This window comes from Trematomus bernacchii, unplaced genomic scaffold (assembly GCF_902827165.1).
Source record: "Trematomus bernacchii unplaced genomic scaffold, fTreBer1.1, whole genome shotgun sequence".
Lineage (NCBI taxonomy): Eukaryota > Metazoa > Chordata > Actinopteri > Perciformes > Nototheniidae > Trematomus > Trematomus bernacchii.
In genome coordinates, this window is record NW_022987683.1 from 413,436 (window position 1) to 440,840 (window position 27,405).

The window sequence follows — 27,405 nt, forward strand, 5'->3', positions numbered from 1 at the left end:
CGATTACTCTTTTTTTTTTAATAATAAATGTTTGGACGTGAAGGGATACTACAGGATCTTCTGTGTTGCTTTTGATCTGTGAGATAAAACAAGATATCCAGAGTGGACCGATATGATTTGATTAGATTTGGGAAACGTGCATTGACAGATACAGTGTCCTCCCCGCCCCCCCGCCCCCGTCATCCTCTTTAAAAATAATTCATGCATAGATCCCCACTGAGAAAACCCATTTATATACTTTCTCCTTTGTACACATTTATATATAACTATATATAATATCATTTCTCTATATCTATATTTTCAGCAAAAAGATCTTTCCACAAAAAACAACAATTAAACAAATGCTTGAAAAAAAAAAGAGAACAGAAGATGTGAGAAAGAATAAAACACAATCAAGGGCCAGTTTGGCACTTTGTCATGAGAACACACAGCATCTGTTCATTGACAGTAAATAGGAATACTGGAGAATCTTCTTTAGTTTTTTTCTCCCTCGATGCAAACACAGTAGTACATACTTGGCACAAAGAATGCTGGTAGTAATGAAAGTATCAGATATCAATGTTTTCATAGCTATGTGATTACTGTATGTACTCTATGCCCACTCCTACAGCTCAGCTGCTTGTGAGTCCTTAGAGCAAAGGAGCGCTAGGGAGAGGGAGAGAACCACATGTCGAATGAGAGGAACAAAGCAGGGAAGGAGACACAGATGTAGAAAAGAGAACAATATATGCACATAACACACCAGGGAGCGAAAAGAAGAAGATGATGGAAACTGCATGGGTCGAAAAAAGCATTCGTCCTTCTGACAAATGTCAGGGGGCTTCAGTCGAGAAAGAGCAGACCTTTGAAGAAAGTATCTTTGAGAGATCTGAGTCACCCCTTAACTGATCATCTGCTGCCATGCAGTTCAGTTGCTTCTCCACACGCCACCAGTGGAGCTGCTAAGTTTGACAGCATGATGGAGGAGGTGGAGTTGTTTTTGGAGAGAGAGTATAAGAGAACAGAACAAAGGCCCAAATCCAGAGGCCTCCCTTCTCGAGCCAGTATCTCTGGTCCTTAGTCCCTACTATACCCTGGTGGTGGAGTGGGGATGGGGCAGGGTGTTGTTGTGGCCGGTGGAGGGGAACGTGTTGAAGGCATGAAGAGGCTGCATGCCAGTGATGGTACTGGGGATCATGGTGATGGTGTTAGGCGTCATCAGCGGCACGTCGTCGGGGGCACGGCGCAGCGCCAGCGTGTAGTCTGGCGGGCAGGCGGGTCGTAGGATGTCGTGGGGCCGGAGAGGCTCCATGTCGTGGTGAGGGTCGTGCTCCGAGTGCTTCATCTGCAGCGACATGATCTCCTCCTCCTGGCTGTGAGCCAGATCATTGGCTGGCCCGCCCCGTTGGGGAGACAGCCGGTGTCGTCGCATCTCGTGCCGCTTGTCACGCTTGTAGTAAAGTGCGGCAAAGGCCAGGATGTTGAGGAAGAGCAGTGACGCCCCCACAGCGACTGTCACACTCAGCTCAGTCGAATAGTCCCGGGTGTCTCCGGGGAAAAGCTCCTGCCGTGGACGCTCCGAACCATAAGGCTCCGGATCAGAGGGGAAGGTAGGGTAGGGGTGACGCGTGGTGCGAGGGCCCGGTGTTCTTGGCCAGGGTCTCTGGCTGCCTGAGCCAGGACCCGACGGAGAACGGGTGGTTGTGGGGAAGAGCTCCTCATGTAGACTGTGGAGATGGGGGACTAACTCCAGCCAGAAAGCCACCTTGTTGGCCCTGTAGTTGTCCCTAACACGAGGCTTTAAGCCAATGTGGAGGTACTGCTTGTCCTTGGAGTTGAACTTGGTCCAGATGACCTCTTCAAAGCGGTTGGGCTTTGTGTGAATGAACTTGGTGTCCTGAGGGACTGGCAGGTTGGGGTCCCTAGTGGAGGAGAGAGGGGACATATCGTCAATATTTGTATCAATCTGGTTCAAAGTATGTAATAATTGTGTTGACATCTGAAAAAACCTTTCAGACTCAGGACACTTAGCTTTTAGAAACTCTACCGACATCTGGTTAGTAAACAGAAAGAAAGAAAGACACTACTCTACAACTGAAGAGGCCCTACCCCTAGCTAGTCTATCCTGCATTTGCACTACAACGCAAAAAGAGACATTTTAATATACCGTTATGAAATCAAAATCATCAGAAAGACCTACCCAGTCTTGGCGAAGTTGGTCCAGTAAGTCATGACCACGGCACTCAGCATCACGTCGTTCTTCGAGAAGTTGCATGGGAACAGATCCGTAGCACCGATCATGGGCACGCCAAATACGTACGGTATCTCATCTCCATGTGCGGCATCGGCCCATTCGGGGCGCGTCTCCGTCTGGCAGTGGTGGTAAAATGTGTAAAAGTAAACCGGAGACTGAAACTCGGCGTGGAGTTTGGCGGTGGCCACTGCCGGCGCCACCCACTGGTGGTCTGTGAACAGCGCTAAGAGGGTCTTCCTTCGCATATCGCCATTGTCTCTGTCTGCCCAGTCTGTGTACATGAATTTGATAGTCTCCCTCAGGATGTCTTTGCCTGGAGGATAAGATGCGGGAAGGGAAAGGGACAGGAAAAACAAGGGGAAGGGGGGAAAAGAGAAAATTGTGATAAGTTGAGAGAAAAGTGTTGACATGGATAGAATATTTTCATAGAAGTACAAAGAACTGGAATGACAGGTAAAGAGTGTTTGTATGCATGTGTGATAGATACAACTGAGTCAAATAGTGACACAAAGGGCAAAAGCGTAAATACGCCTCTCGTAGAGAAGAATGAGTGACAGGCACTTGAGAGGAAGCGTGACTGCATTATCAAAATGCGTCTGTATTTTGACTGTGGCCCGCTGTGAGGGCTTTGCAGGCTGATCTGTGGAGAACAACAGCACTGTGATTGGGAGCTGCCTGGGGGATGATGAGAGACGGCATTAGTGCCCACGGAGTCTCAAAGGCCAAAGCACAGACCCACCACGGTGAAAGATCATCTCGATGATAGGCAATCTCTTTAGCATGCCTGTCTTGGTTGGTGCTCTTTGCCGGGCTCACATTGTATCTCTTTTTCTCATTCTTTGCCCACATATTGTGTTTAAAAACATTTGATTCCAATGGGAGTTGTGACGATGTTTTTGTATTTTTATTTTTTTAGAAAGCCTATATTGTAATGATGAATAACAGAATATGAACCCCTTTTTTTTCATAGTGTGTAACACACTCATCTACCAGGGAATAGTACAGTATTTATTAAATTGTTTAGGCCACTTTTGTGCTAATCATTTATTCTGTAACTGATACTTTTAGAACTTTAAGTTATTTTTATTTTGGCAATTTATCCTTTCATTTGAGTTGTGTGTGTGTGGACCCCAGGAAGGTTTCATTACATGGGGGTGTCATCTTAGAGGTGGTACACTCAGAGAGAGTACATTACATCCTGGATGGAGTACAATGTCGACAGTCCCTACCTTCAGGGTAGCCGTAGAGGTTGTCCACGAAGTTGGAGATGGTGTAGTCGAAAGCAGCAGCTGTGATGCCGTCGTTGTCCTCACTGTCGTCCACAAACTTCAGCCCCTCGCCTTGGTTCACTCCTATCAGGATGTCATAGTTGAGGAACTCCCCCTGGTGGTGCAAGAGGGGAAGAACATGTTGAGGGCTGAATTCAGTACAATTATGAAGGCTGCTAAACACGACTTTGTTTTGTGCATTTGTAAAGTCAAATCAGCTTTTTTCCTACTTGTATGTGATATCTATGCCAATAGTGTTGATGTATAGCTTTGGTTGTGGGACAATAACTACAAGCTCAGTAAAAAACAGGGACAAGGTGAAGGAGTATCACTTAAAATAGGGGCAGCAGCAGTCTGACATAATGAGCTTTTAATGTAATTTTCCCAAAATAATGCAATTTTTTCTTTCTTTCTTTCTTAAGAACATATGTTTCAGGTTTGAGTTATTGTTGCATGTTAAGATGATGTCATTTTGGTCTATCGTGAAAGCAATAAAGTATTTATCATAATAAAAGTAAGAAACCAGGAAAATAAATCCAGTTTAGATACATTTATATTACATTTATCCAATTATACCGTATCCATTATATGATAATAATCATAATAGTATATTGGAACAAATCACTTTTTGTATTAGGACTGCATTTCTTTATAATACTTTCCCTCAGTCCGTCTCATTTTTTTACCCTTATGTGAGAAATGTAAACAACTGATGTTAATTGTGAGTATTAAGAACTTATAGAGCTTACAAGTAAAAGCAATTAAGAATAGCAAAATAAGAATGACAAATAACTAAATATGAAATCAGAAGGTTTTATTTGTATCTTTTGGACTATTCCTTATCTTCCCTGTGTCCTTGTGTAATACTGTATGGCAGGGGTCGGCAACCCCTGGCACGCGTGCCACCATTGGCACGCGGCACCGTAACCAGTGGCACACTAGGAATAAGTGGAATAAGTGTACAAAATATTTTAATTGTATTTTCGGATCCTGAACGAGACCGCCACCAGAGCGGAAGACATGCACGCAACGCAGCCCCGCTCTGTCCAGGTGACTTTCTGCCGCTTTCCTCCGTGGTGCAGGGCTGAACGTTTCACCACAGAGGAAAGCACAAATTGCAGTACCCATAAGGAGCTGTACAAATGCCACAGTTTTTGCGTGGCTGTGTCTTTAGCTGAAAGCCCAGTGGCGATCTGCTCATCTCTCATTGAAATAACATGCTACAAAGGGGCGGACTGGCCATCTGTGTGTTGAACTTTCCTGTCGGCGAGCTCTTCTTGGGAGGCCGTTGCATTTATTTAGCTGTTCTTCTGTTTCACAAAATACATCACAGACCTCTGTTTTCTGCTGCCTCGTTTCACTTCCAGAAACATACACACGCTCCGTCACTCTCGCTCTACCATCCACACACGCACATGCACAAGCCACAACCCTCTCTCTCTCTCTCTCAAAGGGACAGCGATCTCATCTCAGTCTCATCTCATCTCATCATCATCATCATCATCATCTCATCTCATCGATCTCATCTCATCACCCTAATATCATAACATGTGTGTTCTGGAGAATCACAGAACGGACGATCGTCCTTATTATTATGCCGTTTAAACCAATTATTTAAATGTGTTTGTTAAATTCGGCATCATGTAAATTGCGCTGACAGGTCCACACACTGCTTCCCCGCAGCGAGGCCCCCCCGCCCTCCTGTTGATAGTTCACGAGCCTGTTGATAGTTCACGAGCGTCAAGGTCCTCCACCCTCAACTCCCCAAGGATTTGCAAGTACACAATGATTTGTATGTATGGGATAACAAGCAAAAATAAGTGGTGAGCCATGGGTATAGAATCTACCACCGAGGCAGTGTGTTTCAGCGTTTTAGGATACGAGGTCACACCAGCTGCTAAATGTCACAGCCAGACCCTAACTCTGTGGAAAGGTCACACCTCTTTCAACAAGTTCTCCATGTTCTCTTTGCATGGTAGACCCTCACCTGCTGCATGAGGATCTCAGGGTCGTCGGGCACCACGTCTCCGTCCACCACGGGGCCAAAGGCGATGTGGTAGCGGGCTGGCTGGATGTCCTGGTCCACCAGCTCCCGGAAGTTCTTGCGCCTCAGGCAGTCGACCAGGTCGGCCGTCTCTGTGTACGTGCAGCCCACCTTCCGGGCCAGGATCTTTGTGTACTTGAGGGGCTGGTAGTTGACAGACCAGCTGGAGATGGCTGTTCCACTCTGAGCTATGGCCCTGTGGAACAGACCTGAGGATATGAAAGAAAAAGAGGATTATAATACTGTATGAAGGGGTGAATATGACCAACAGCGTTTACAAATATTGGGTGATCTCTCTAAATGTCATGTGCTTTTCCCACCACATTTGTTTTTTGCCGGCAGGATGGAAACGTTCTCTGTTAAGAGAGACTTCTTGATATGAATATCGCACATCTCTTTTTCCACTAAAAGAATTACCCTTTATAAAAAAAAACTTCCAATTTGACTTTTTCATCTGATTATTCTCACTGGAATACAGTTGGCTGAGGCATTACGTCACTACAGACCCAAAGCACCTCGAATAGAGCATGCTACAGGGCTACAAAAGAAGCCAGACTGGGAATAAGCTCATCTGAGACGTCAAGAGAGCCATTTTCCTCTTTTTCGTGCTAGCTGTTTCTTCTCTCACTCTCCCTGGCTGTGTTCCTCCCTCCCCCTCTTCCTCTTTGTCTCTCTCCGTCTCCATGGTTCTGCCTTTCCGGTGCTGTTTGAACCACTCAAGTGGCTCGTTAAGAGGCCGCCTGACTCACTCCTTTCCTCTCGCGCTCCCCTTTTTCTTTCTCTTCCCTCTCTTGGGCTGAAGATTGGTCAGTTAATTATTAAGCAGAGCTGCAGAGCCTTCTTTCCCTGGAAATCAATTATAGTAAGAAGCAGCTCGGAAACAGCTATACCTACACATCTGCACCGAAAAAGACGCTATTATTTAATTCAAAATAAGAGAGCCTTTGCCGCTCAGTACTTAGCTAGATTTGGCTACTATATTCTTCCTCAATAATGTTAGAATGTCTCCACCTCTTCCCTTAAATACAGGATACTTTGGGTGATGTCTCCCCCCTTTATCATATCAGCATCACTTATAACCCCTCTCTCCGTCCTGTCTACCACTTCCCTCCTGCCATCCATCCTGTGCGTGCCTGCTGTCGTTTTTGATTTGCGACGGCGTGTAGGTGACATGATTGGTGTCCCTAAAGGGTGGGGATGACAGACTCCTTACCTGGTGTCCCTGGCGGGGGAGAGGGGGGGAGAATGACAGACAGGCGGCGTCTAGAGGGCTGGTGTTAGATGCGGATGGTGACGATGGGTTGATGACAAAAGCGGAGGCATGAGAATGGACTGGTGGCGGGGTGAGGGGGGTTGGTTGTCAGCAACAGGAGACAAGGGGTTAATACAGGCTTTCCCAACCGTTAGGGTCTGTCTGCTGCTAAAAGGGGGGGGGGGGGGGGGGTCCCTGAAAACATATAATTGAGCTACAATGAGTGTCAATGGCTGGTTGCTATCTGAAAATAAACAAGCAAGCAAGATAGCCAGTGCACATAGGCCATCTGAGAAATACTACATCATCAATAAACTTCATTTACTTTTCTAGAGTTAAATGAAATGTATTCCACACTTGTGTCTGTACTGTGTGTTAAGAACAGACATGGAGCTGGGAGCTAACTAAGCTAGAGATGTGTATTTTAGTGTAAAGCCAAGCTAGCTGTTTACCTTTCTTCTCTGCCTTTATGTTAAGCTACTGTAGACTAACCATCCTGACTCAGGCTTCATACCTTATGCAAAGACAAGAGTGGCATAATATAGTATGCTTCTGAGATATGATTTGACTTCATATGTCATTTCGAGTTACAAAATATCATATACAAGGTGGTTTAAATGTTGCTTTCTAGAGATGCTAATAACCTCAAAAAGGCATGGTTAGCAGTCATGCTAATGTTAATGCTAATTCTCGACACTGGAGTTCATTTTTTAATATTTGCTCTTTCCATATTTTGATTCCTAAACACAGAAACTTAAGGAAAGAATGTGATATTTTCTCGAATGCATTAGAAACACACTTGAAATTATTTACTGCTTATAGCACTGTTTACAAAGTTATAAGCACTCATACCAACACAGTCTCACGGCATTTCGTGTTATAGTCACGAAATTAATCTATTGATTCGTGTTCACCAACACGATTTCGCCATTTTTTTCGTGTCACACAGAACAATTTTAAAAGCAATGTAAATAATAACAAATTAGAAGGAAAAACAGATAAAAAAAAATACAGATTTCAATATTCTGACACAGAACGATTTTAGAAGCAATGTATTTCTATTGGTAGTATGTTTCGTGCCTGCACCAAATAATAACAAATTAGAAGGAAAAAAAGATGACAAAAAATACAGATGTCAGTATTCTGAGGCTCTGAGTCACATTTCTTTTCCTCGCGGACGGCAAAAAAACTCAGACATTATACAACTTAAAATAAAAGGGTTAGGCTTAGGGTAAGATATTGAGTAAGAAAATGTTTTATGAACCACACAGCTTCTGGTATTCCAAGACCCGACCGGACAAAAAGACGTGGTGCAGGCACGAAACATACTACCAATAGAAATACATTGCTTTTAAAATAGTTCTGTGTGACACGAAACAAATGCAAAAATCGTGTTGGTGAACACGAATCACTAGATTAAATTAATTTCGTGACTATAACACAAAATGCCGTGAGACTGGGTTGCTCATACATATACAAAATGCTTTATAATGAAACATTGAACATTTGAATGACTTCAATTGCTAGTCAGTCCATGACATTTGTTTTTGCAGGAATTAAAGCATATAATAATTCCCATAAAACATCATCTTTTTATAATGGCTTATCCATTAGCTATCCTGAGATATAGATATTTACAAGTGCTTATAACTTGAAAGTAAAACGCATAATATAATGCAGTATAAGTATGTTTATATTGTATTATAGACATCACAGAAATAAGTTAAAACTTTCCACACACTATGCATGGCCCCTGTTATGATATCAATATCAAATAATTGGGGTTATGGGAGGTTGCTCACGGCTAATTGGGTCACCTGCCGATGAGTGGAGAAAGGTTGGGTGTGCTGGGTTAATATGAAGGGTAGGCAGACATCAGTGTAATTATAGAGGCTGGGATAAATGGACACAGTGACACAGCAGCACAGATGCTCACTGGAGCTTTGACAACACACATTTGTTATTACAGCAGATTTACACAGACAGAATGAGTCAAAGTTAGAGGCGTCTGCTTGGTGCTTCAGACACAAACAAACACACTTAGATACACACAAACACAGAGAGGATCGAAACAGATGTGAGGTTTTGTGAACACGCTCTCTTGAATCTCTCTATCCACCGTTTCTTCCCTGTGTCTGTCCTACGCGGTTTGTGAATGAATAGAGGAGAGCGATATTGAGAGAGAGTCCTTGAGCAGTGTCGAGTTACGATTTGAGGAGGGCAGCTTCAAGAACGGCATGATCAAAGGCGTCGAGTGCGTGACCGTTTGGCTGCGGGTCGGCAGCCACACTGATCTCAATTCAGATCAAAGTGGATCGGTCCGTAGGCGTCTCTCTTTTGGTGGTGCAATGTTAACACTTAGCCCTCGGGGTGTGCTGTTGGTAATGGGGAGCACGAGGTCAGACGGATGTAGGTTTCTTTCGACCGAGGTAGAGCCTCTCTGCTGCAGAGCGGTGGACCGTTAACAGAGCCAGGAGCGCTCGCATACTCAGGTAATGTGGGGAAATGTTGGGGATTCATCCTCCGCAGACATGTACGACACAACCTGAATCAAACCTGGACTCGCTTATTAGACACATGACTGCTCAAATTCTTCAGTTCAAAGGATGTGCAGTGTTTTCCTCCGAGGATAGAGGTGTCAAGCGAACATCACAGGACTTAACGATTTCTGCGCTAGATGCTGCTCGCAGAGTCTCCATCTGACCACATGGGACAGGACCTTGCTGCTATGATTACATTTACACGGGTCATGAAATAGCCAAAGGCTGTATAAAGGAACAATGATGTTTAAATAGAGAGCGAGTCATTCCAGCGACAGATACAGGATCACACATTTTTTGTTTAGAGTTTTCAAGGTCGAATGGGACATGAAGGTGTGCATTGCCATCTTTTCCCAGTAAATATGCATTGTGGATGTGCGGGGATTAGCGAGGAATGATCTCAGCTTTAACATTAATGGATCAGGTGGAATTCATGCAACCAACCACAATCCGTTTGTCAAAAACAGTCATTTTCAGGGTTGGACCGAGACTATTAACATCACCATTTTGTGACCAGTGGGAAGATGCTGCACGGTAGTTTTTCTATTAAAACAAATGGTGAGACACAAACACAGTGAGTCTCTAATTACCTTCCGAGTGGTGCGAGAGGATGAGGAGGTTGACGCAGGACGCCCCAGCTCCGGAGCCGAAGATGGTGATCCTCTCTGGGTCTCCTCCGAAGTGACCGATGTTCTCGTTGAGCCAGCGCAGGGCCTGAATCTGGTCCAGCAGGCCGTAGTTCCCCTTAGCAGACTGATCGCCGGTACTGAGGAAGCCTGGGAGAGGATATTCAAGAGGGAAAAGGGATGGGAGGAGGATAAAGAGAGAGACAAGAGGACGTTAGTATCAGGACATTTAGTACCTGTCTGGCAAATGTTCCCTACTTTGGCCTGTAGATCATCTTCTGACTGTGAGGGATTTGCATATATGTTTGAGCGTGTGCGCAACATCGTCATTCACCAACACCAGGAGCAACAGACAGAGAAAGCGAAGTGAGCGAGAGACGAACTTGCTATCTCAGCTCCTCTCTTAATGACATTTACTCTAATGGCATTGAGCAGGGACACAAAGCCACTTACAGTACAGCAGCCCCAGAAATATAGGTGACCCCAATCTGAACCACACCCATAACTGGATTACAAGTGATGACACATCATGCTTGGAATCAGGATTGTGCAATGTCTTTCTTCTTTTTTTGGGAGTAAAATAACTTTTCTTAACCAACCATTTTCGGCATGAGAAAACATAACTCTTTTTAAGTTAAATGATTTTCCTTTGGCTTTTTTTAGGCAGCAGACTTTCTGACTTGTCACAGGAGAGAAAGCACAGATGTTACTTAAGTTTCCCAGCATGCCATGGTACAGTGTGAAAGTGAGCAGCATGCACAGCACCAGGAAAACAGGAGGAGCTAAATGAAAATCAGACGTCATTCATTTTCCTACTGTGACATTTTAAAATGCCTTCAAGGAAAAATGTCTTGGAAGCCAAAATATGATGTGATATCCTTTAAAGTGCACCTATCATGCTATTTTTAGGCAATAGGTCTCAGATATATACAAATATATAAAAAACATGTCTATGAAGTGTTTTGCTCAAAATACCAAACAGATCACCCATTCTAGCCATGCCTCATATCCCTCTATTTGACTTCCTGTTTCAAAAGTGCTGATTTTGGGTATAAAGCTTTATATTAAAAAAAAGGAGGGGGCGGAGCTCATGCGGGACCCGGCAGCTACCGTCTAAACTAAATACTGCCGTGATGAAACGCCATATCATGGATTATTTCCGATATTACGTCATATCGGACACAAATCTGGATCAGTTCCGTTGTAGCCCCGTTCTTAGAGATTTGGGTACGGAGGAAAAGAGAGAGGGTTTTATTTTCTGACGCTGCGTGAGTTCCCCGACACACCGGGGACACATATTTATGTATAAAAGACATCAAAAAGTACATTTTGCATGATAGGTCCCCTTTAAACGTGGATGATAATTTAAGAATAAACGGTTTAATGTTTAAATTCCCTGGTAAAGGATAAGACTTGTAGCATTCTATTTGTGTGATTTCAACACATCCCAAAACATTGAGTGATATTTTCATTCATTAATATGAACATGGACACTTTAATTTGATTTGATTCAATCCCAAATACATAAATAGAAATTCTCTCTAGAGGACAGAAATGTGTATTAATCCGCAACTGAAAATAGTCCCCAATAAATGTATTATTTACCCCTGTTTTAACTCAGTTGCTTAAAATAATGTGTTTAAAGGTTTCTGAGATGAAAAAAATAAAGTATGCCTGAATACAGTACAGTATCATTGAGAGATTCAATATGTCCATGTTCAATAGGACACATATACTTTACATCTTCTAATGTTACATGGACTTGTACTACACCTACTGTCAAACTTTTGTACATAAAGAAATATTATCCCGTTTTTTATTTGTTAAAGCTCCCATGTCATGCTTTTCCGGTTATTACCCGTCCCCTTGTGTGTTATGAAGGTTTTTATGCATGTAAACGGTGTGCAGAGTCAAAACCCTCAAAGTACACCCTGTAGCGAGTAAAACTCTAACACAGAAAATACCTCCCCAAAACGCCTCGTTGGAGATACGTCACTGCCCATTTGAGTCTTCCATTTAGTTCCGGGTACCGCCTGATGTCATGCGGTACCCGGAACGAAATGGACCAATCCCGAAGAGCTATGGCCACACCAGCAGCGGCGTGTTCCTCCTCCAGAGGTTCGAAGAACCGGCATTTCACAGACGAAAGCTTCCAAAAACATTGCCCAGTTTGAGGCCGGATATGCACAGCTTGTTTGGACCGTTTGGAGCAGGGGAAGATCTGGGTATACAACCTGTAAGTTTGCATTGTTATTTGTGTATTTATCAAACAAGACTGTTTAAATGTGTAAACTGTGTTGGACTGCTAAGCCATTGACACAGTGCTAACTGTGCTAACTAAGTTGCTAGAGTTTCCATATATCAACTCTAATATCAGCAGATGGCCTTGCATACATGTATCTCATAGCAGGAGAATGTCTGCATTCACACACAAAATACCTATTGACAGTATACTGCGGGTGATTTGCCGGTCAGTCGCGAAACGTAATTACATTATAGCTGGCGTAGCGATCTAACACACGGAGCTTGAGCTAGTTTTGGTCAGAAAAACATTTTTGTGATGCTACGTTGCTAGCGTTTAAATATATCAACTACAATGTCAGCAGATGGCCTTACATGTTTGTCATGGCAGGAGAATGTCTGCAGTCACACACACGGAATACTCATACAGTATACTCCGGTTTACCGTACATTGTGACCGTACATATACTGCATGTAGCTAACGAGGCTAGCTGTATGCTAGCGCAAAACAATGTATTCATGCAAGTTACATTGTATGGTAGCAGAATACCCGTATACGATTGCAATTATAAACACGTTATTGCTAGCCTAATATGAACCACTAGCTTTTGTTCATAGTAGTTTTATTACACTGCATTATAGTTGCCTTTCCTCCAAGCTAACGTTCATATCGTGTTAGCTACCAAGGTAAACAAAGCTAGGTTAGCATATTAGCAGGCAAGCTGTTCATTACACAACTACTACTAACGAATCTAAAACAACTAAGTTTCTCTAATATTTTGTGATTTGCATTTGATTTCGTCCAGCCAGATCCTGGCGGACAATCCATGACGGGGACGGGACTTCTACTACTACTGAGGCGTCGTGCTAAAAGGCACCGCACCGCACCGGCTGTGCGCAGGCAAGAGGAGGAGGAATGGATGATATACCGTGTATATATGTATATTTATGTTCATTTTGTACATTTCTAAAAATAAAGTTTAATGGAAATACTTAGTAGGCCTATCCTTTCTTCCCTGAATTCATATATAGCAAACCATGATTTGATTTCTCATCAAACAGTAGTAGTTTATAACGGGTAAAAATAACTTACTCTTTGTTATGAGAGTAGCTCGTAGGCCACAACGGAAAGACAAGGAGACATACACGAGTTTACAAAACCACGGCACATTTATTGTGGTAAATGCAAAGATAGGTGGTTGAGAGGATCGCAGAGTTAGTCTTCCTGCAGCCGCTTTGGAGAGAGACTGGGGTCGTAGTGTCCGGAGGTGTCCGTGATCGTGCTGATTAGCCTCTTCAGCTCCACCCCATCGTAAGACAAAGGCCCTGGGGCCGTCACACTCTTCTATAACAACAGTTACAAATATATATGTATATAAAATATACGGCTGTGCCGACGCCATGATAAGACTGATGTTACGCTGAGAGCAGCCGGGAAAAGCACTGTTAGACATGGGCGCAGCCTCTCTGGTGGTTGACTAATCAGAACGAGTGGCCGAGCTGACCAATCGGAGCACACTAGGCTCACAGGGAGGGGGGGGCAAGAGCTCCAACGAGTCGTTTAGTGGAGAAAGTGAATACTGCTGAATACACATGCTTGACAGAGATGCTGTATGCGAAACCAATGTGAGTTTGGAAAATTGCACAGTATAAATCTATTTTAGTATACCTCAACAATGTAATTATGATCAGTGGAAATGGCCATGACATTGGCCCTTTAAATATTTTCCTGATCTTTTCGAGTTTTATATTTTTTTAAACTCAGTAGCGGGCAGTGCTTTTCACACCTAGGCCTTCAGTAGTGTCCCACCTGAATTAATCCACCTCTTAAGACCATCATTATGATCACGGCTATAGAAACCATTAATATTGTACAGACACGCAGTATAACAGGGCTTTGCATCACTGACAGCCGACAGGTATCTAATGTAGCGAAAATGACCGCCATTACAAAGCAAGAAACCCAAATAACACAATGTAACAAGTCTCCTTTCACTGCAGCCACACCACACACATCAACTCCAGCAGAAGCTCCAATATTTACTTAATAAAATGACAAGAACATATAAAAACATGTAAAGAAAAGTCATTAGAGCCTTTACTCACCAATACGTTTGATTATTTGTACTATTTGAGTTTTCAGTTCCAATAATATGTCCTGTGCTAACGCCATTGAGGCTCCCCCAAAAGTTTCCAAAGGCACCGCTGCTTGTAAGTTTCCAGCAGTGCTTTTGTGTCTCGCCGCTGCCTTGGTTAGACTCAAGTTTGCAAACTTATAAGGCTCCAAACACCAAGTCCATTAGTTGACAATATCAGGCATTTCCAGCAATAGAGAGGCGAAGTCCCTCCCCTTCCGGGGACCTCCATGGGACCTTATTTCGGAAAAAGTATGTATTGAAGTCAATGGAGAGAGAAAACGTATCTCTCGATCCCGTTTGAATTGTACAACAAATTACACATATGATGTTTGTCAATCTTAACAAATAATTTCCATGTCAAAAAAGTCACAGTTTGTCGTAAAACTGTTGAAATATAAGACTATGAAAAATACGCAACTAGAAAGACTACAAATCCCAGGATCCCGGTCCCGCATGTTGGCTCTTACGAACCGACTAACTCCCCTTGTGTGTATGTACAGCTCTCAACATGCCCAGACTTGTAGTGATTTTCACCTCTTTTAATACTTTTCGCCTCATTCTGAAAGAAATAAGTGAAATGTGCCAACGTGACGGCCGTCTTGGTGTGTGGTGCGAGACGGGAGATGTAGTTCATTGAGCGGTTTCACCAAAAAAAGTGTTACTTCACAGTTTTACGACACATTTTTTTTTTTTTGACTTGCAAAATCATCTTTTAAATTGACAAACATCATATGTGTAATTCGTGGCACAATTCAAACGGGATCGAAAGATAATCTTTCTCTCTCCATTGACCTCAATACATACTTTTTCTGAAATAAGGTCCCATGGAGGTCCACCGGAAAGGAAGGGACTTCGGCACTCTATACAGTTTGCAGTGCTCCTCCGAGGCTGTGAGCCAATGGTACCGCTCGTAGCTAGTGGTGGGCGGACAAACCCTTTCCCCGGCTACAACATGCTTGCTAGCTTCGACCAAATCAATTTGTCTTCCGCTGTCAGCGATTGTGGGCTGAAAAAAACACTCTAAAATCTAAACACAAATATCTTTACCTTGTGCAGGTAGCTAAGGAGGCTACAGATGCTGTGTGCCAGCCGTTCGTTGCCGGTAGCTACCGCAACACACGCTAGTGTTTGCTAATGAAAAGTGAACCGTGAAAAGGCTGACGTCATCGTAGGCCTGCTAGATGGCCCCGGTGTCACCAACTCAAAATCTGATTGGTCAATGCAACAGTTTCATTGCCACTTTTTTAAAGTACAAGCGCACGCACTGCTGATTCTGAATGTCTCCGGCAGATTCATTTGACCCAGCAACACATTCTGACTCAAATATGATTAGATAAAAGAAGCCCCAACACCAACATTAACAACCATTACTGGACGCAGCGCAACCGAGCGCAACACAGAGAAAATGCTATGAAATGAAGAGAATATACTATTCTATTCTATTGGAAATAATTGAATACATGTCAGTGAAAATATATATTAAAAGGTTAGTCAGTAATCCGGATAGAGTTTAGGCAGAGAAGGCCTTGCTGGCCGCCAATGACAAAACTCTTACTGGTTCTGGATGTGTATTTTGTAAATTGTGTAATTTATAGTTTTATCTTTAATATTTGTATGCATGCTTCTTAATACTAAGCTATCTTTGGTTCTTAGCTGTACCAATGTGAATTACCCCTCTGTGGGAAGAATAAAGGTATTCTGAGTCTCATTAACTTCTTAAATGCAACAATTATAGTTGTGTGTTTTTAACATGGAATCCTTTTTGCAAAATGTTCCTTGTTGAAATGAAAAAGTACTAAATATTCCTCAACGTTTCCCTCTAGACTATCATTCATTTATCAGATTACTGCAATAACAGCTAACCTCTTCTGTTTGCTGACATTTGCCTCTAGTGAGTACCTCTGAGTATCTTCCACCAAACACCTACATCTTTTTTATTTAAGCACCCATTAACTGGTAGCCGCTCAGGTCCTCATGGCTCTCTTAATTAGGGCTTTATTAAAGGCAGGTGAACTGGAAAGGTCATCCATTAGGCCTGTACAGTAGAGGTTAAACACTCAGACCAGATGCTAGGAGACAAGCCCGCAGTGTGTTGTCTGCTCTGGGTGGCTAATTAGTGTTATCAAGATCCTTTATCAACATTTCTAATTAGACTCAATATAAAGTCACAGGCATTCCTCACTTAACTACGCTTATTTGAACATGAGCCTACTCCTACGGATATGAATAAGGTGCATTTTCACTTTCTCTGAATATTATAGAAATATTAGGAAGTGCATTTGCTTCAAAACTATAATGCAAAACAATAACATTCACAACGGCTGATTCATACAATTCTGGCATAATAATAATAAGGGAAATTATGAATAATACTTTATTGAACCAAGTCTGCCTTATCACCCTTTTACACATGTATATTTGTACTGTAAATAAAAGTGTATGTGTAATATCCATACTCATAGTAAAGGCTAACTTACTGAAGTTACAATATCACTTGATCATTTCTCTCTTCATCCTTGAAATATAACCAAAACTAATCGATAATAATAACCTCAGATGATCCGAAAAAAGGGGGATCGAAGCACAGGCAGTAACCGCATTTTGTGCTGCCCTTTAAACACACCACAAACAAGCCGCTGTGTTAGAGTGCATTAATTAAAGCGGGCACAAACACGAGCGAATAAGCCGCCTAATGCCCTACTGTAATCACCATGATATATTAAACATAACCAATTATGCTCATGAGGTCCTTAATTAAGCTAATTAATGCAACACAAAGCAATGTTTCTACTGAATGTCAGCGGAGTTTCTCGCACAGAAAATAGGAGTGAGTCGAAAAATGTACTAAGGAAAATACACTTTGAGACAATTTCTTGTTAGCATTCTTGTAAAAATAGTGCTGGTGAGGCTTTAAAGGCTGATCTAGGTTACACAGTGTTGGAAGACACCCTACATCTGAACGTTATCTTGTTACAGTCAAGCTGCCGTCTTTCCTGCACCTTCACGCAGCGTCCATCTGACTGTGAGTCAGTGTACAACAGCGGGCCACTTCACCCGTCCTCCTCTTCCTCAATAATCTGATAAAAGGCTCGGGAAAGGAAAAAAACAGAGGAGCTGGTTAAAGGGGCGCAATGCAAGATGAAAGCGCGGCTCGACATGAATAGCCTTTAAAATGGCTGTGATAAGGAATGGTGGTTAGAGGGGGGTAAAGGGAACGGGAGCGAGAAAGGAGAGGAGGATAGTGGGTGTTCTGTGAGTCCCGGATAGAGGCACAGTGTTTCATCTGCCTCCAAGACACCAGAGGTTGGCTCTAACACACACACACACACACACACACACACACACACACACACACACACACACACACACACACACACACACACACACACACACACACACACACACACACACCACACACACACACACACACACACACACACACACACACACACACACACACACACACACACACACACACACACACACACACACACACACACACACACACACACACACACACACCACACACACACACACACACACACACACACACACACACACACACACACACACAGTGATCAAAGGCTGACACTACAGAGAAGACTGCCTCCTTCTCTCTTCACCTCCTTCTCTCTTCCACACACAGAAACAGACACTCATCCACACACACGAGGACAGAGGAATAATGCAAATACATACTCTTATCCCTTTTGTCTCCAATGCACATACAAACAGGACACACAGAAAGTCAACACATAATCATAATCATGCTAGCGCCCACCCATGCTAAATGTTTCTGTGTATCCATCCTGCAGTCACAAGGAGCCGTTTATGAGCCATCATGACATCTTTTGATAGAATGCACGTACAGGTGTCTTGAATGTATGCAGCCATATTTGTCATAATGATGTGTGTGTGTGCAGAGTTGCGTGTATCTGTGACTTTGAGTGAAGCCGCACACGTGATTATGATTTGTGTACAAACAGAGCTTCTAACACACTGCGTCCCATGGGAATCCATTGTTGGAGGTTGACATGGGTGCCAGAGCTCTCAGCGGGAGAGTGTGTGTGTTCTTGGCAGCAGAGTAATTATTGTTTATCAGAGGAGAGAGTGTGTCGTCCGGAGAAATGAACAGATGTGGGTGGCTCGGAGCATCTGAATAATGTATAGGGGACACGCACACCTCGGATTGGTTATTTCGGAGGGGATGAAAGCCGATAGAATGCACGTTTGCAAACTAAGTGTATTATTGCGATTACAGCAGCGTACCTCACTGCCACCAACGCCTATGTAAAAACGCATTTCATCCTGCAGCCCTGCTAAACGCTTCACTTTTAGAGCGTCACGCCAAAGAAGGGGGAAAAGGAAGTGGTTTAAAAGTGGAAATATTAAAAAAGAATCCCCTTTTTTTCAGCCAGTGAATAAAAAGGTCTTCTTTTCCACAAACACCGCTCTGGCTTAGACACAGCGATTGGCCTTGGGTGATTCGCTCCGCTCCTCTCCTCCTTTCTTATTCCCTCTCTAATGTTGTTATTACTATTGGCTGGCTGTGACAACCAAATTATCTGTGAAATGATTCAGATTGAATGCCATCATACTGGCCAGGACCCTTCTAAGTGTGTGGTCTAATGTAAAGCCCTTCCTGAGCAGTACACACAATCATTTAAAGATGTGAACAGCTGAATGCAATGGAGACGTGCTTGGTGTCAGCACGTCTCCATAATCTCTTTTTCCTATTTCACTGTCTTGCTCTGTTTCTCTCCCATCTCTCTCCCAAATGTACTTTTCATCCATTTATTCCCGTCACAGTAATCTTTGACTCTGTTTTTAGCAGCTACTATTTATAGCAAGTATTTTAGTGTAGTTGAACTTGTCATTACTGCATTAGATTAACATTTCCTAACTATGTATAAGGGATTCCAAATATTGGATGCGTTTAATCCAGAGTTACTGTAGTTGTATCTAACTGTTCACTTACCTAATGCCACATCAGATTAAAGGGGCCCTATTGTGCTAATTGTCTGGTTCATATTTCTATGTTGTGTCTCTTCTGTGACATGTCTCCATGCTTTAATGTTCAAAAAGCTCTTTTTCTCATACTTCCTGTGCTGCAGCACCTCTTCTCACCCTCTGTCTGAAACCAGAGCCCAGTCTGCTCTGATTGGTTGGCTTGCCAGCTCTGTTGTGATTGGTCCACCGCTTAGTGATATCACGTACAATTTGTTTGAGCACTAACCAATATAAACGTAAGTGTTAGTGAGTCCAATGGAGGTGTTTCAGGCACAGGGGGAGTGTACTGGAGAGAACGCCCTCTGGAGGGAACACAGGGATTTTAGCCCCATTTACAGTACATGCACAAAAACCTATATAACGCACTACAGGAAAGGGGAAACCCCAGAGAGCATTAGAGAGCCTCTTTAGGTTTCTGCTAATGCTAACCAAGCATCTCCTCCTATAATAATTCAACTGGTAAATGATGGAGTGGCTTAAATTGTAAAGTTGACGCAGATAATGCAATGTGGATGCTGATGAATGCAAAGGAAACGGATCAGGTGAGACTTGGAAATGAGTACAAATATCTTTGCCAACATTCATAGTTTTTGTGCAGATTTCCGTGGCCATTCCCTTGAGTTTATGCAGGGCGGAACTCATTTTTCAGAATATAAAAATGCCAAATTAGTTTTGCGGTAATCCTGCTGATAAACAAAAAGGACAAACCCAGTAGAAAAACCCAACTTCTCTAAAGGAGGTACAAATGCTTTGGTGATTCACATTTTAAATGTTGTCAAAGTTTCTTGAGTTTTTGGCACTTTTCCTCCCTCTCTCTTTCACTGGTTGTCCTTTTCATAGAGGCTCCTTCATTCACTCTCTCATCCCTCTGGTCCCCTGAGGCTCAACTATTTTCATCTTTCAGGGTTTAGTCTGGGGCCTCTGAAGTCCTGTCCTTCGTGTGTGTGTGTGTGTGTGTGTGTGTGTGTGTGTGTGTGTGTGTGTGTGTGTGTGTGTGTGTGTGTGTGGGTTATCAGACACACTGTCAGTGGACTTTCTTTTAAGTCTTGTCACTGTCTCGCCTACCCTTTAATGAAGTCGTAGTGTGTGTGTGTGTGTGTGTGTGTGTGTGTGTGTGTGTGTGTGTGTGTGTGTGTGTGTGTGTGTGTGTGTGTGTGTGTGTGTGTGTGTGTGTGTGTGTGTGTGTGTGTGTGTGTGTGTTCGCTCGCTCGCTTCAATGTGTTTTGATGTCGTCTCAAGCTGTGTGTTGTCATGCTGTATGCTCTGTGTTTGTGTCGTACAACAACACAGACATACCGCAACAGCAGAAGTAAAACGTGCGTGTGTGTGTGTGTGTGTGTGTGTGTGTGTGTGTGTGTGTGTGTGTGTGTGTGTGTGTGTGGAGGCTGGTGAAAGAGAAACCAGGCCAACTCCCAGCAGATTAGGGAGTGTGTGCACAAAAAGTGTTTTTCAGAGCTTCAATCTGCACATGCACTTTTATTTGCGAGTGTGCATGTTTCACATTGAGGAGTGTGATTGCTCGCTTTTTTGTCGCGGGCCGGTCCAAGTGACACACACACACACACACACACACACACACACACACACACACACACACACACACACACACACACACACACACACACACACACACACACACACACACACACACACACACACACACACACACACACACACACACACACACACACACACACACACACACACACGGAGGATGACAGGGAGGGAGAAGGACGAAAGCTTCTGACAGAGACAGAATGAGTCACAAAGGTACAAACACAGTCGGAGGAAGTGAGATGATACATTGTCAGGTGTGTGTGTGTGTGTGTGTGTGTGTGTGTGTGTGTGTGTGTGTGCATGTGTGTGTGTGTGTAGGGACAAATAGGAGTGCCGGTATCTATTTCCCTCTCCTTCTTTAACTAGAGTCTTTACAGAGTGGCGTTGTGCGTCTATCGATCAGGTTTTGTTGCCTTGTGAACATGTTTACAGACCCCAGGAACAATAGCTCACCTGCCTGATCACACACTCCCGTCATGATCCTTTCATGTGTGTGTGTGCTCAGAATTGCAAAGCCTTCACCTGCCATGTCTCCTTCTTTTCTTTCTGGATCTCTTCCTCGGCCTCCTTCCATCCCCTCCCCTCCTGCTTATCCATCATTTGGCTCTCCCGGGTGTTGCTCTCTCTGGGGGCTTCTAACCAGTCAGAGGGTAATGGCGGGTGAAATGGAGGTGCTATGGGCCAGATCGGTATGATGTGTGTGCGTTGGTGTGTGTATTGCATTCTTACAAAGCTACAGTAATTGTTTTTAGTCATTGCTGTGTTTGACACCGGAACTGTAAAGACTTGAACGTCTCCCCTGATGCTTTTGAATACAGTTATTACTGCTGCCAGACTCATGGTGACAGTGAGAGGCGTTTGCTTAATATATTTCTTAATATTTTCATTTAATTTGATAATTGAGGTCAGGTCCTTGGATTGTTGAGTCTCAAGCTGATCCAAAAATAGTAGTCAGTTGTTTGGTTACATTATGTGAAACAGTTTCAGATGCTAAAATAGTAAAAGTATGTTCAGTAAGTAGAAATTCTCCCTTTTTGGCCACTGAGAAGCCGTAATCTGACTTTTAAAGTCCATTAAGCCAAATGTACTCTTACATTTTGACAAAGTTTATGACAAATGTAACAAGTTTTGGAAATCTTTCATTGACAAATTGTGTTATATTTGCTTCTGTAACCAGCATTGTCAGTATAATCAGATCAGACCACGCCCACACAGTCCTGATAAAGACGAGTGTGAGTATTTGACTTAAAAAATAATACCTTAGGAGGCTTGTTTCATTACTTTGACTTTAATTGTTGCTTTTTTAGTCAGTAATGTTTAATACAACAGATCATTTCAAAATGATAACGTTTTCAGGGCCTTTTATGGGGCACTAAAGTGATTTTATATTACACTTACATAGAGTTGAGGGACTTAAGCAGCAGAAGCTAAGATATCATGACTTGTATTTCAAAAGATGTGTGAAGCTCCAAAGACACTGGATCCTATTTCCCATTATCTTACTGAACAGTATTTTAAGTTATCGTTTAATGTGTAGGGCCATGCTGAGATAACCCTGATGACATCATGTTTGCCATTTAACAGTTCCTCTGGAGACCTACTGGGATCAACACTGATCATGGATTTGGTGGAGTGGCTAAAACTTCCTCCCCCATAAAAAAAAACAAATCTTCAAATCCCAAAAAGCTGCAGAGGGAGACAGAGGGAGGAGGAAAGGAGCTAATGAATCCCCAAACTGCTGTCCACGCGGCTCCAGCAGCAGCAGCTGTGCGTGGTTGGGATTTACCGAGCAAAACAAACAAACAGCAAGAATAAATAGATAAATACTCATTGTGCGTCTGCAGGGGCGTGCAAATGTGTGTGTGTCTCGCATGCAGGTGTTTTCTTCTTATGTTTATGTGCATATGTGTGTCTTCTATTTATGTGTTTGTCCTCCACGGATGCTAGTGGAGTGATTAGCCGTTGTGTCTGTGCGTCTCTGGAGCTAAAAGTAGACTTTTGCTATTCCACTACGCGCTGGCAAAATGCTGCAACACTTCAAACAGAGCCCATGCTGGGTTGGCCTAGATACTGTACCTCCTCCTCACACATCACTCAGTTTGTATGGCACCCAATATAACCAGCATGGTGCAGTTTAGCTGAGCGTGGGTTTTGTTCAGCTGGCACCTAAAATGCTTTCATTGGACTCAATTTTATCTGAGCATTTGTTATAGATTATTACAAAATTGATCCTACATCATGTTAGGGCTGTTATCGGCAAGCTTCAGGAGTAACGGATGACATGTAATGGGATACAAAAAAAAAAAGACGTTATAAGATTACTAGCAGGATTACATTGTTAGTCAAAACTAGAAGAGAATATTGTGTTCGTTGTAAAAGGAGTAGATTTTATTTTGTTCTTTGTAAGCTGTACTTTACTGCAGGCTAATACTTGAAGTGCTCAATACGCCTACAGCCTCGAAGGAGTACATTCTTAATATAAATATACATTTGAGTAAAGGTTTTGATAAATATGTTGTTTTTCCTTCTGTGAATTAAGCGTGAGAACTGTTTTGAGCCATAACATTTAAATGATATCCAACATTATTGAGGATAACATTTCTGCAGTGACCAGAAAGCCTTTACCCTTACAAAAACATATTTAAAAAAGTATCAAAAGGCTCTGTTCTAAAGTGTTTGGATTAGTTATTCAGCTGCTAACCTCCTCCTTAACTGATAGGGTCGGCCTCACGCTGTGTGGGGGGGGGGGTCCCCACTGAGATACTCCTGTGCCGCAGGATTGATACTAAAACTCAACACCTCACTATACACATCGTCCTCACACACAGCACATATTTACACCATCACCCTGTCCATCAGACGTGCAACAACATAACAGACACTAATGGAGACGCCTGATATTCCCCCTTCCATGGCAGTGTAATTAAAATATGCAAATGTGCAATAATATGTATTTCTCTCTGATGGCGACAATGTCAGTTACTCAGTATTGGAAGGTAATTGCGAGATAAGGCTGCTTTGCGTTAGAGTGTGGATGGCATGGGCCTGTGTGTGTGTGTGTGTGTGTGTGTGTGTATGTATGTGTGTGTGTGTGTGTGTGTGTGTGTGTGTGTGTGTGTGTGTGTGTGTGTGTGTGTGTGTGTGTGTGTGTGTGTGTGTGTGTGTGTGTGTGTGTGTGTGTGTGTGTGTGTGTGTGTGTGTGTGTGTGTGTGTGTGTGTGTGTGTGTGTGTGTGTGACAAAGAGAAGTGTATCTCAAGCGCATAAAGACACCAATCTGACTCTTGCTTCATACGTTTGGAGGACGACTTCTCAAATCCTCTGATAACTTTGAATGACTGACCTTTCTCTTGCAGTAATATTGGGTAAACAATTGAAATAAACCTACGCATTTGTTGTGTATTTGTCGAGATATGCAGCTCAAGATAACAATATGAAATTGTATTGTAGTCCTTCATCCTCCTATGTTGACAAAAATGTACTTAAGTACAGTACTTCAGTAAATGTACTCAGTTACTTTCCACCACTGTATGATTTCATCCCAGTGCTTACCAGGGGCAGCAATGGCGAGCAGAAAGGCAACTCATGAGCAGAGAACTCAAGGGAAAGCTAATAAAAGCATCTTCATGTCAGTGGGAATAAGTGAACAATCAGCAGGGTGAACAGCACAGAGGGCAAGCAGCTGTCAGGGAACAGAACACAGTGTACCTTGATAGGCAGAGCGGATCTATTCATCCAATTTCCCCCCACTCTCTCTTCCTCTGTTATCTCCTGTATCTGTGCCTCGCTGCCTTTCTTCTCTCTCATTCAGCTGTGGACCAGCCAGGCTTAGTGTGTGTGTCTCAGTACCAGTGAGTACATTTACTCAAGTACTGTACTAAATCTGAGGTACTTTACTCGACTACTTTATACTTGCATTTTGGAGTCTTTTTCTTTGACTTTTTACACTAATACACTTATTCATACAGCTTTAGTTACTTCTTTGCAGATATAAATTAATAATACAGAATATAAATTAGCTAATACATTATTATGTATTATTATAGGCAAAACTACCCAGCAGTATATCAAGTAATTCAAATAAACTGCACCATTACCAAGTGAAATATTGACATTAATGCATTCATTCATCATAAAACAATAATGTATTATATTATTTAAATAAGGTATATTATTTCAAAAAGGTATATTTTGATGCCAATACTTTTTGTACTTGTACTAGAGTACTATTCTGAATGCAGCACTTGTAACAGGATATATGTGTACTGTAGTAATGCTGCTTTTACTGTGCTGCACTTCATCTCATCTTTCCCCCCTTTCTCCCTGAAGCTATTCTATCAATTACAGCAAAACAGCCTGAATACTAAAGCAGTATTTCAGAGACAGTCCCTGAGCAGCTGACTCCGGTAACAAGACTGTAGAAAACATTTCATCTCCTCTCCTCTTTTTTAATCTCGCCGTCCATCGCTGCCCTCTTTGATCTCTGAAGCAGACTGAACTGCCCGTATATAATAAGTGTCTGAGCAGCAGAGCAAGTACTCGCCCTGTGAATTACGTGCCGTGTTCAGGGTCAGGAAAATACAATTCATGACGCAGAAAGAATGATTCACGCTTCCACTAGAAATGAAGATGCCTTTGTGGAACTGACGTCTCGAATACTGGAAAAGTGAGTACGTACAGTAGAAAGACAACAATATAAACCTGGTAGCTTCAATTGGTGACATATCTTGAAGCTTTAACGAGGACTTGATATTAAAGCTAGCCCCTCATGCACACATTTGTTAAAGTTGCTAACTGCTCCCAGCGTGCCAAAAAGGTTCTTAGGATTTTGTTTTCTTTTACATGATACCATCATTATCCTTTTTCCTATTGTTTGGTATTGGTTTGACAGTCTGTATTATTGCTAATTATTTTTTATGGTGTTACAGTTGATAGTCATTAAACAGTCAGCAAGCAAAATAATATTTCAGCTAATAGTTCTGATAATACACTCAAATATTTCAGAAACGATAGGGAATCCAAAAAAATGTCCGTGCTAAAAAACAACAAAGGGGGCGGCCTGTGGGGACTTGGCTTTGAAACTGAAGGGTCTCCAGTTCAAGTCCCCGATCACACCAATGATGGAGTATGGACAAACTGGCAGCCTTGATTTCTTTCCATATGACCATGTGTTTATATTTGTATTTATGTTGATGTAATCAGACCTACTTGTGTATATTTCCTTTCCTGTGCATGTGTGTGTATTGTACTGTGTGAACAATGGAATTTCCCCTTTGGGAGGAATAAAGGGTCCTCTTCTTCAAATACTGCTACTCAAAACTCAAACATATTGTAGAGAAGCCCTTTTTAGCCCCCTCTTGTTAGCCAGAGAAACCTTTGGCTTTCCAATGTATATGGACCATACAGAGTTTGAAGAGAGTAGTGCTTCAGCCCCATGGACAGCTCCAGGCAGAGTCACTGAACTAACATAACACATAGTATTCCACCTCTCCCGTGTTGTCAAAACACCTACAAAAAAAGACATAGATCCTTTGAAAACCCTCTGTCTTTTTACAGTGAGGTATAGTTTCAAAAATGGGTATACTAAGGGGAATAGCCATAACACATGAATAGAAGTGTGCATATTGGATCCAATACTAGTCAAAGAGCATGCAGAAATATTCTAATACACAATTTTTTTTAATGATTCATGCTTAAAACTAGATGATATTTGGCTAAGCTTGTATGGGATTGTCATGTCTGTACAGATGGAGACCCATAAAGCCCATTTTTCTTGGTCAGTTCATTTGAATTTTGACGCCAACTTCACAGTGCAGCCTGAGCTTTCAGGGTTTGATGACACCTCTCTAGAATCTATGACATGCTTCCTTCATGTTTATGCTTCTCAATCTACTGTAATCCTATTGGATACCCTTGAAGGTCAGCAGCAAACACGGTTTAGGTTCATACTTTGAACTCCGAGCATAGTAATAAGGTATAACACCTGAGTGGGCAGCTTTACTGTGTCACAGTCATCTCTCTCCCCATAGTAAAACACTGACTGATGCAAAGAGTAGAAAGAAAAAGTAGAATCAAAGAAGTGTGTTGTCAAAGAGTGTAATATAGAAAATGTGATTGGCAGAGAACAAATCTAAAGTCAGTATGTATGTGTGTGTATCGTCAATCTACAAAACACTCATATGAAAGTTGTCTAAAGCCTTTATGAATAATGCATAGAACAATATAAATAGATGCAAGGCAACCTGGAAACCCTTCAAAGTGTAACGTTTCCTTTACAACACATTTCACGGTTGTGTACACCAGAAATGTCCATTATTCAAATCATTTTTAAGCCACCATCAAAAACCAAGCTATGAAGTCTTTAAGCGTAGCAGACCATAAAAACACCAAATGAATACAAACACACTCGGCTGCAGTGGAGGTTTTTGAGAATGATTTACACTTCAGCACAGGGATTAAATCTTCTGACCCATCCAAAGTCACAGTTTGGCCGATCAA

General features: G+C 42.5%; 1 protein-coding gene across 1 annotated transcript in view; it reads right to left on the reverse strand.

The window, feature by feature from the left end:
- Positions 1-200: 200 nt before the first annotated feature.
- nlgn2a (neuroligin 2a) overlaps positions 201-27,405 on the reverse strand; it is a 191,532-nt gene continuing 164,327 nt past the window's right edge. Inside the window, exons 5-9 of the mRNA XM_034136426.1 lie at positions 9,928-10,113; positions 5,489-5,754; positions 3,463-3,616; positions 2,180-2,546; positions 201-1,901 (exon numbers count right to left, since the gene is read on the reverse strand). Coding sequence (XP_033992317.1) covers positions 1,067-1,901; positions 2,180-2,546; positions 3,463-3,616; positions 5,489-5,754; positions 9,928-10,113 — 1,808 coding nt within the window. The 3' untranslated portion in view covers positions 201-1,066. The remainder of the gene's footprint in view (positions 1,902-2,179; positions 2,547-3,462; positions 3,617-5,488; positions 5,755-9,927; positions 10,114-27,405) is intronic.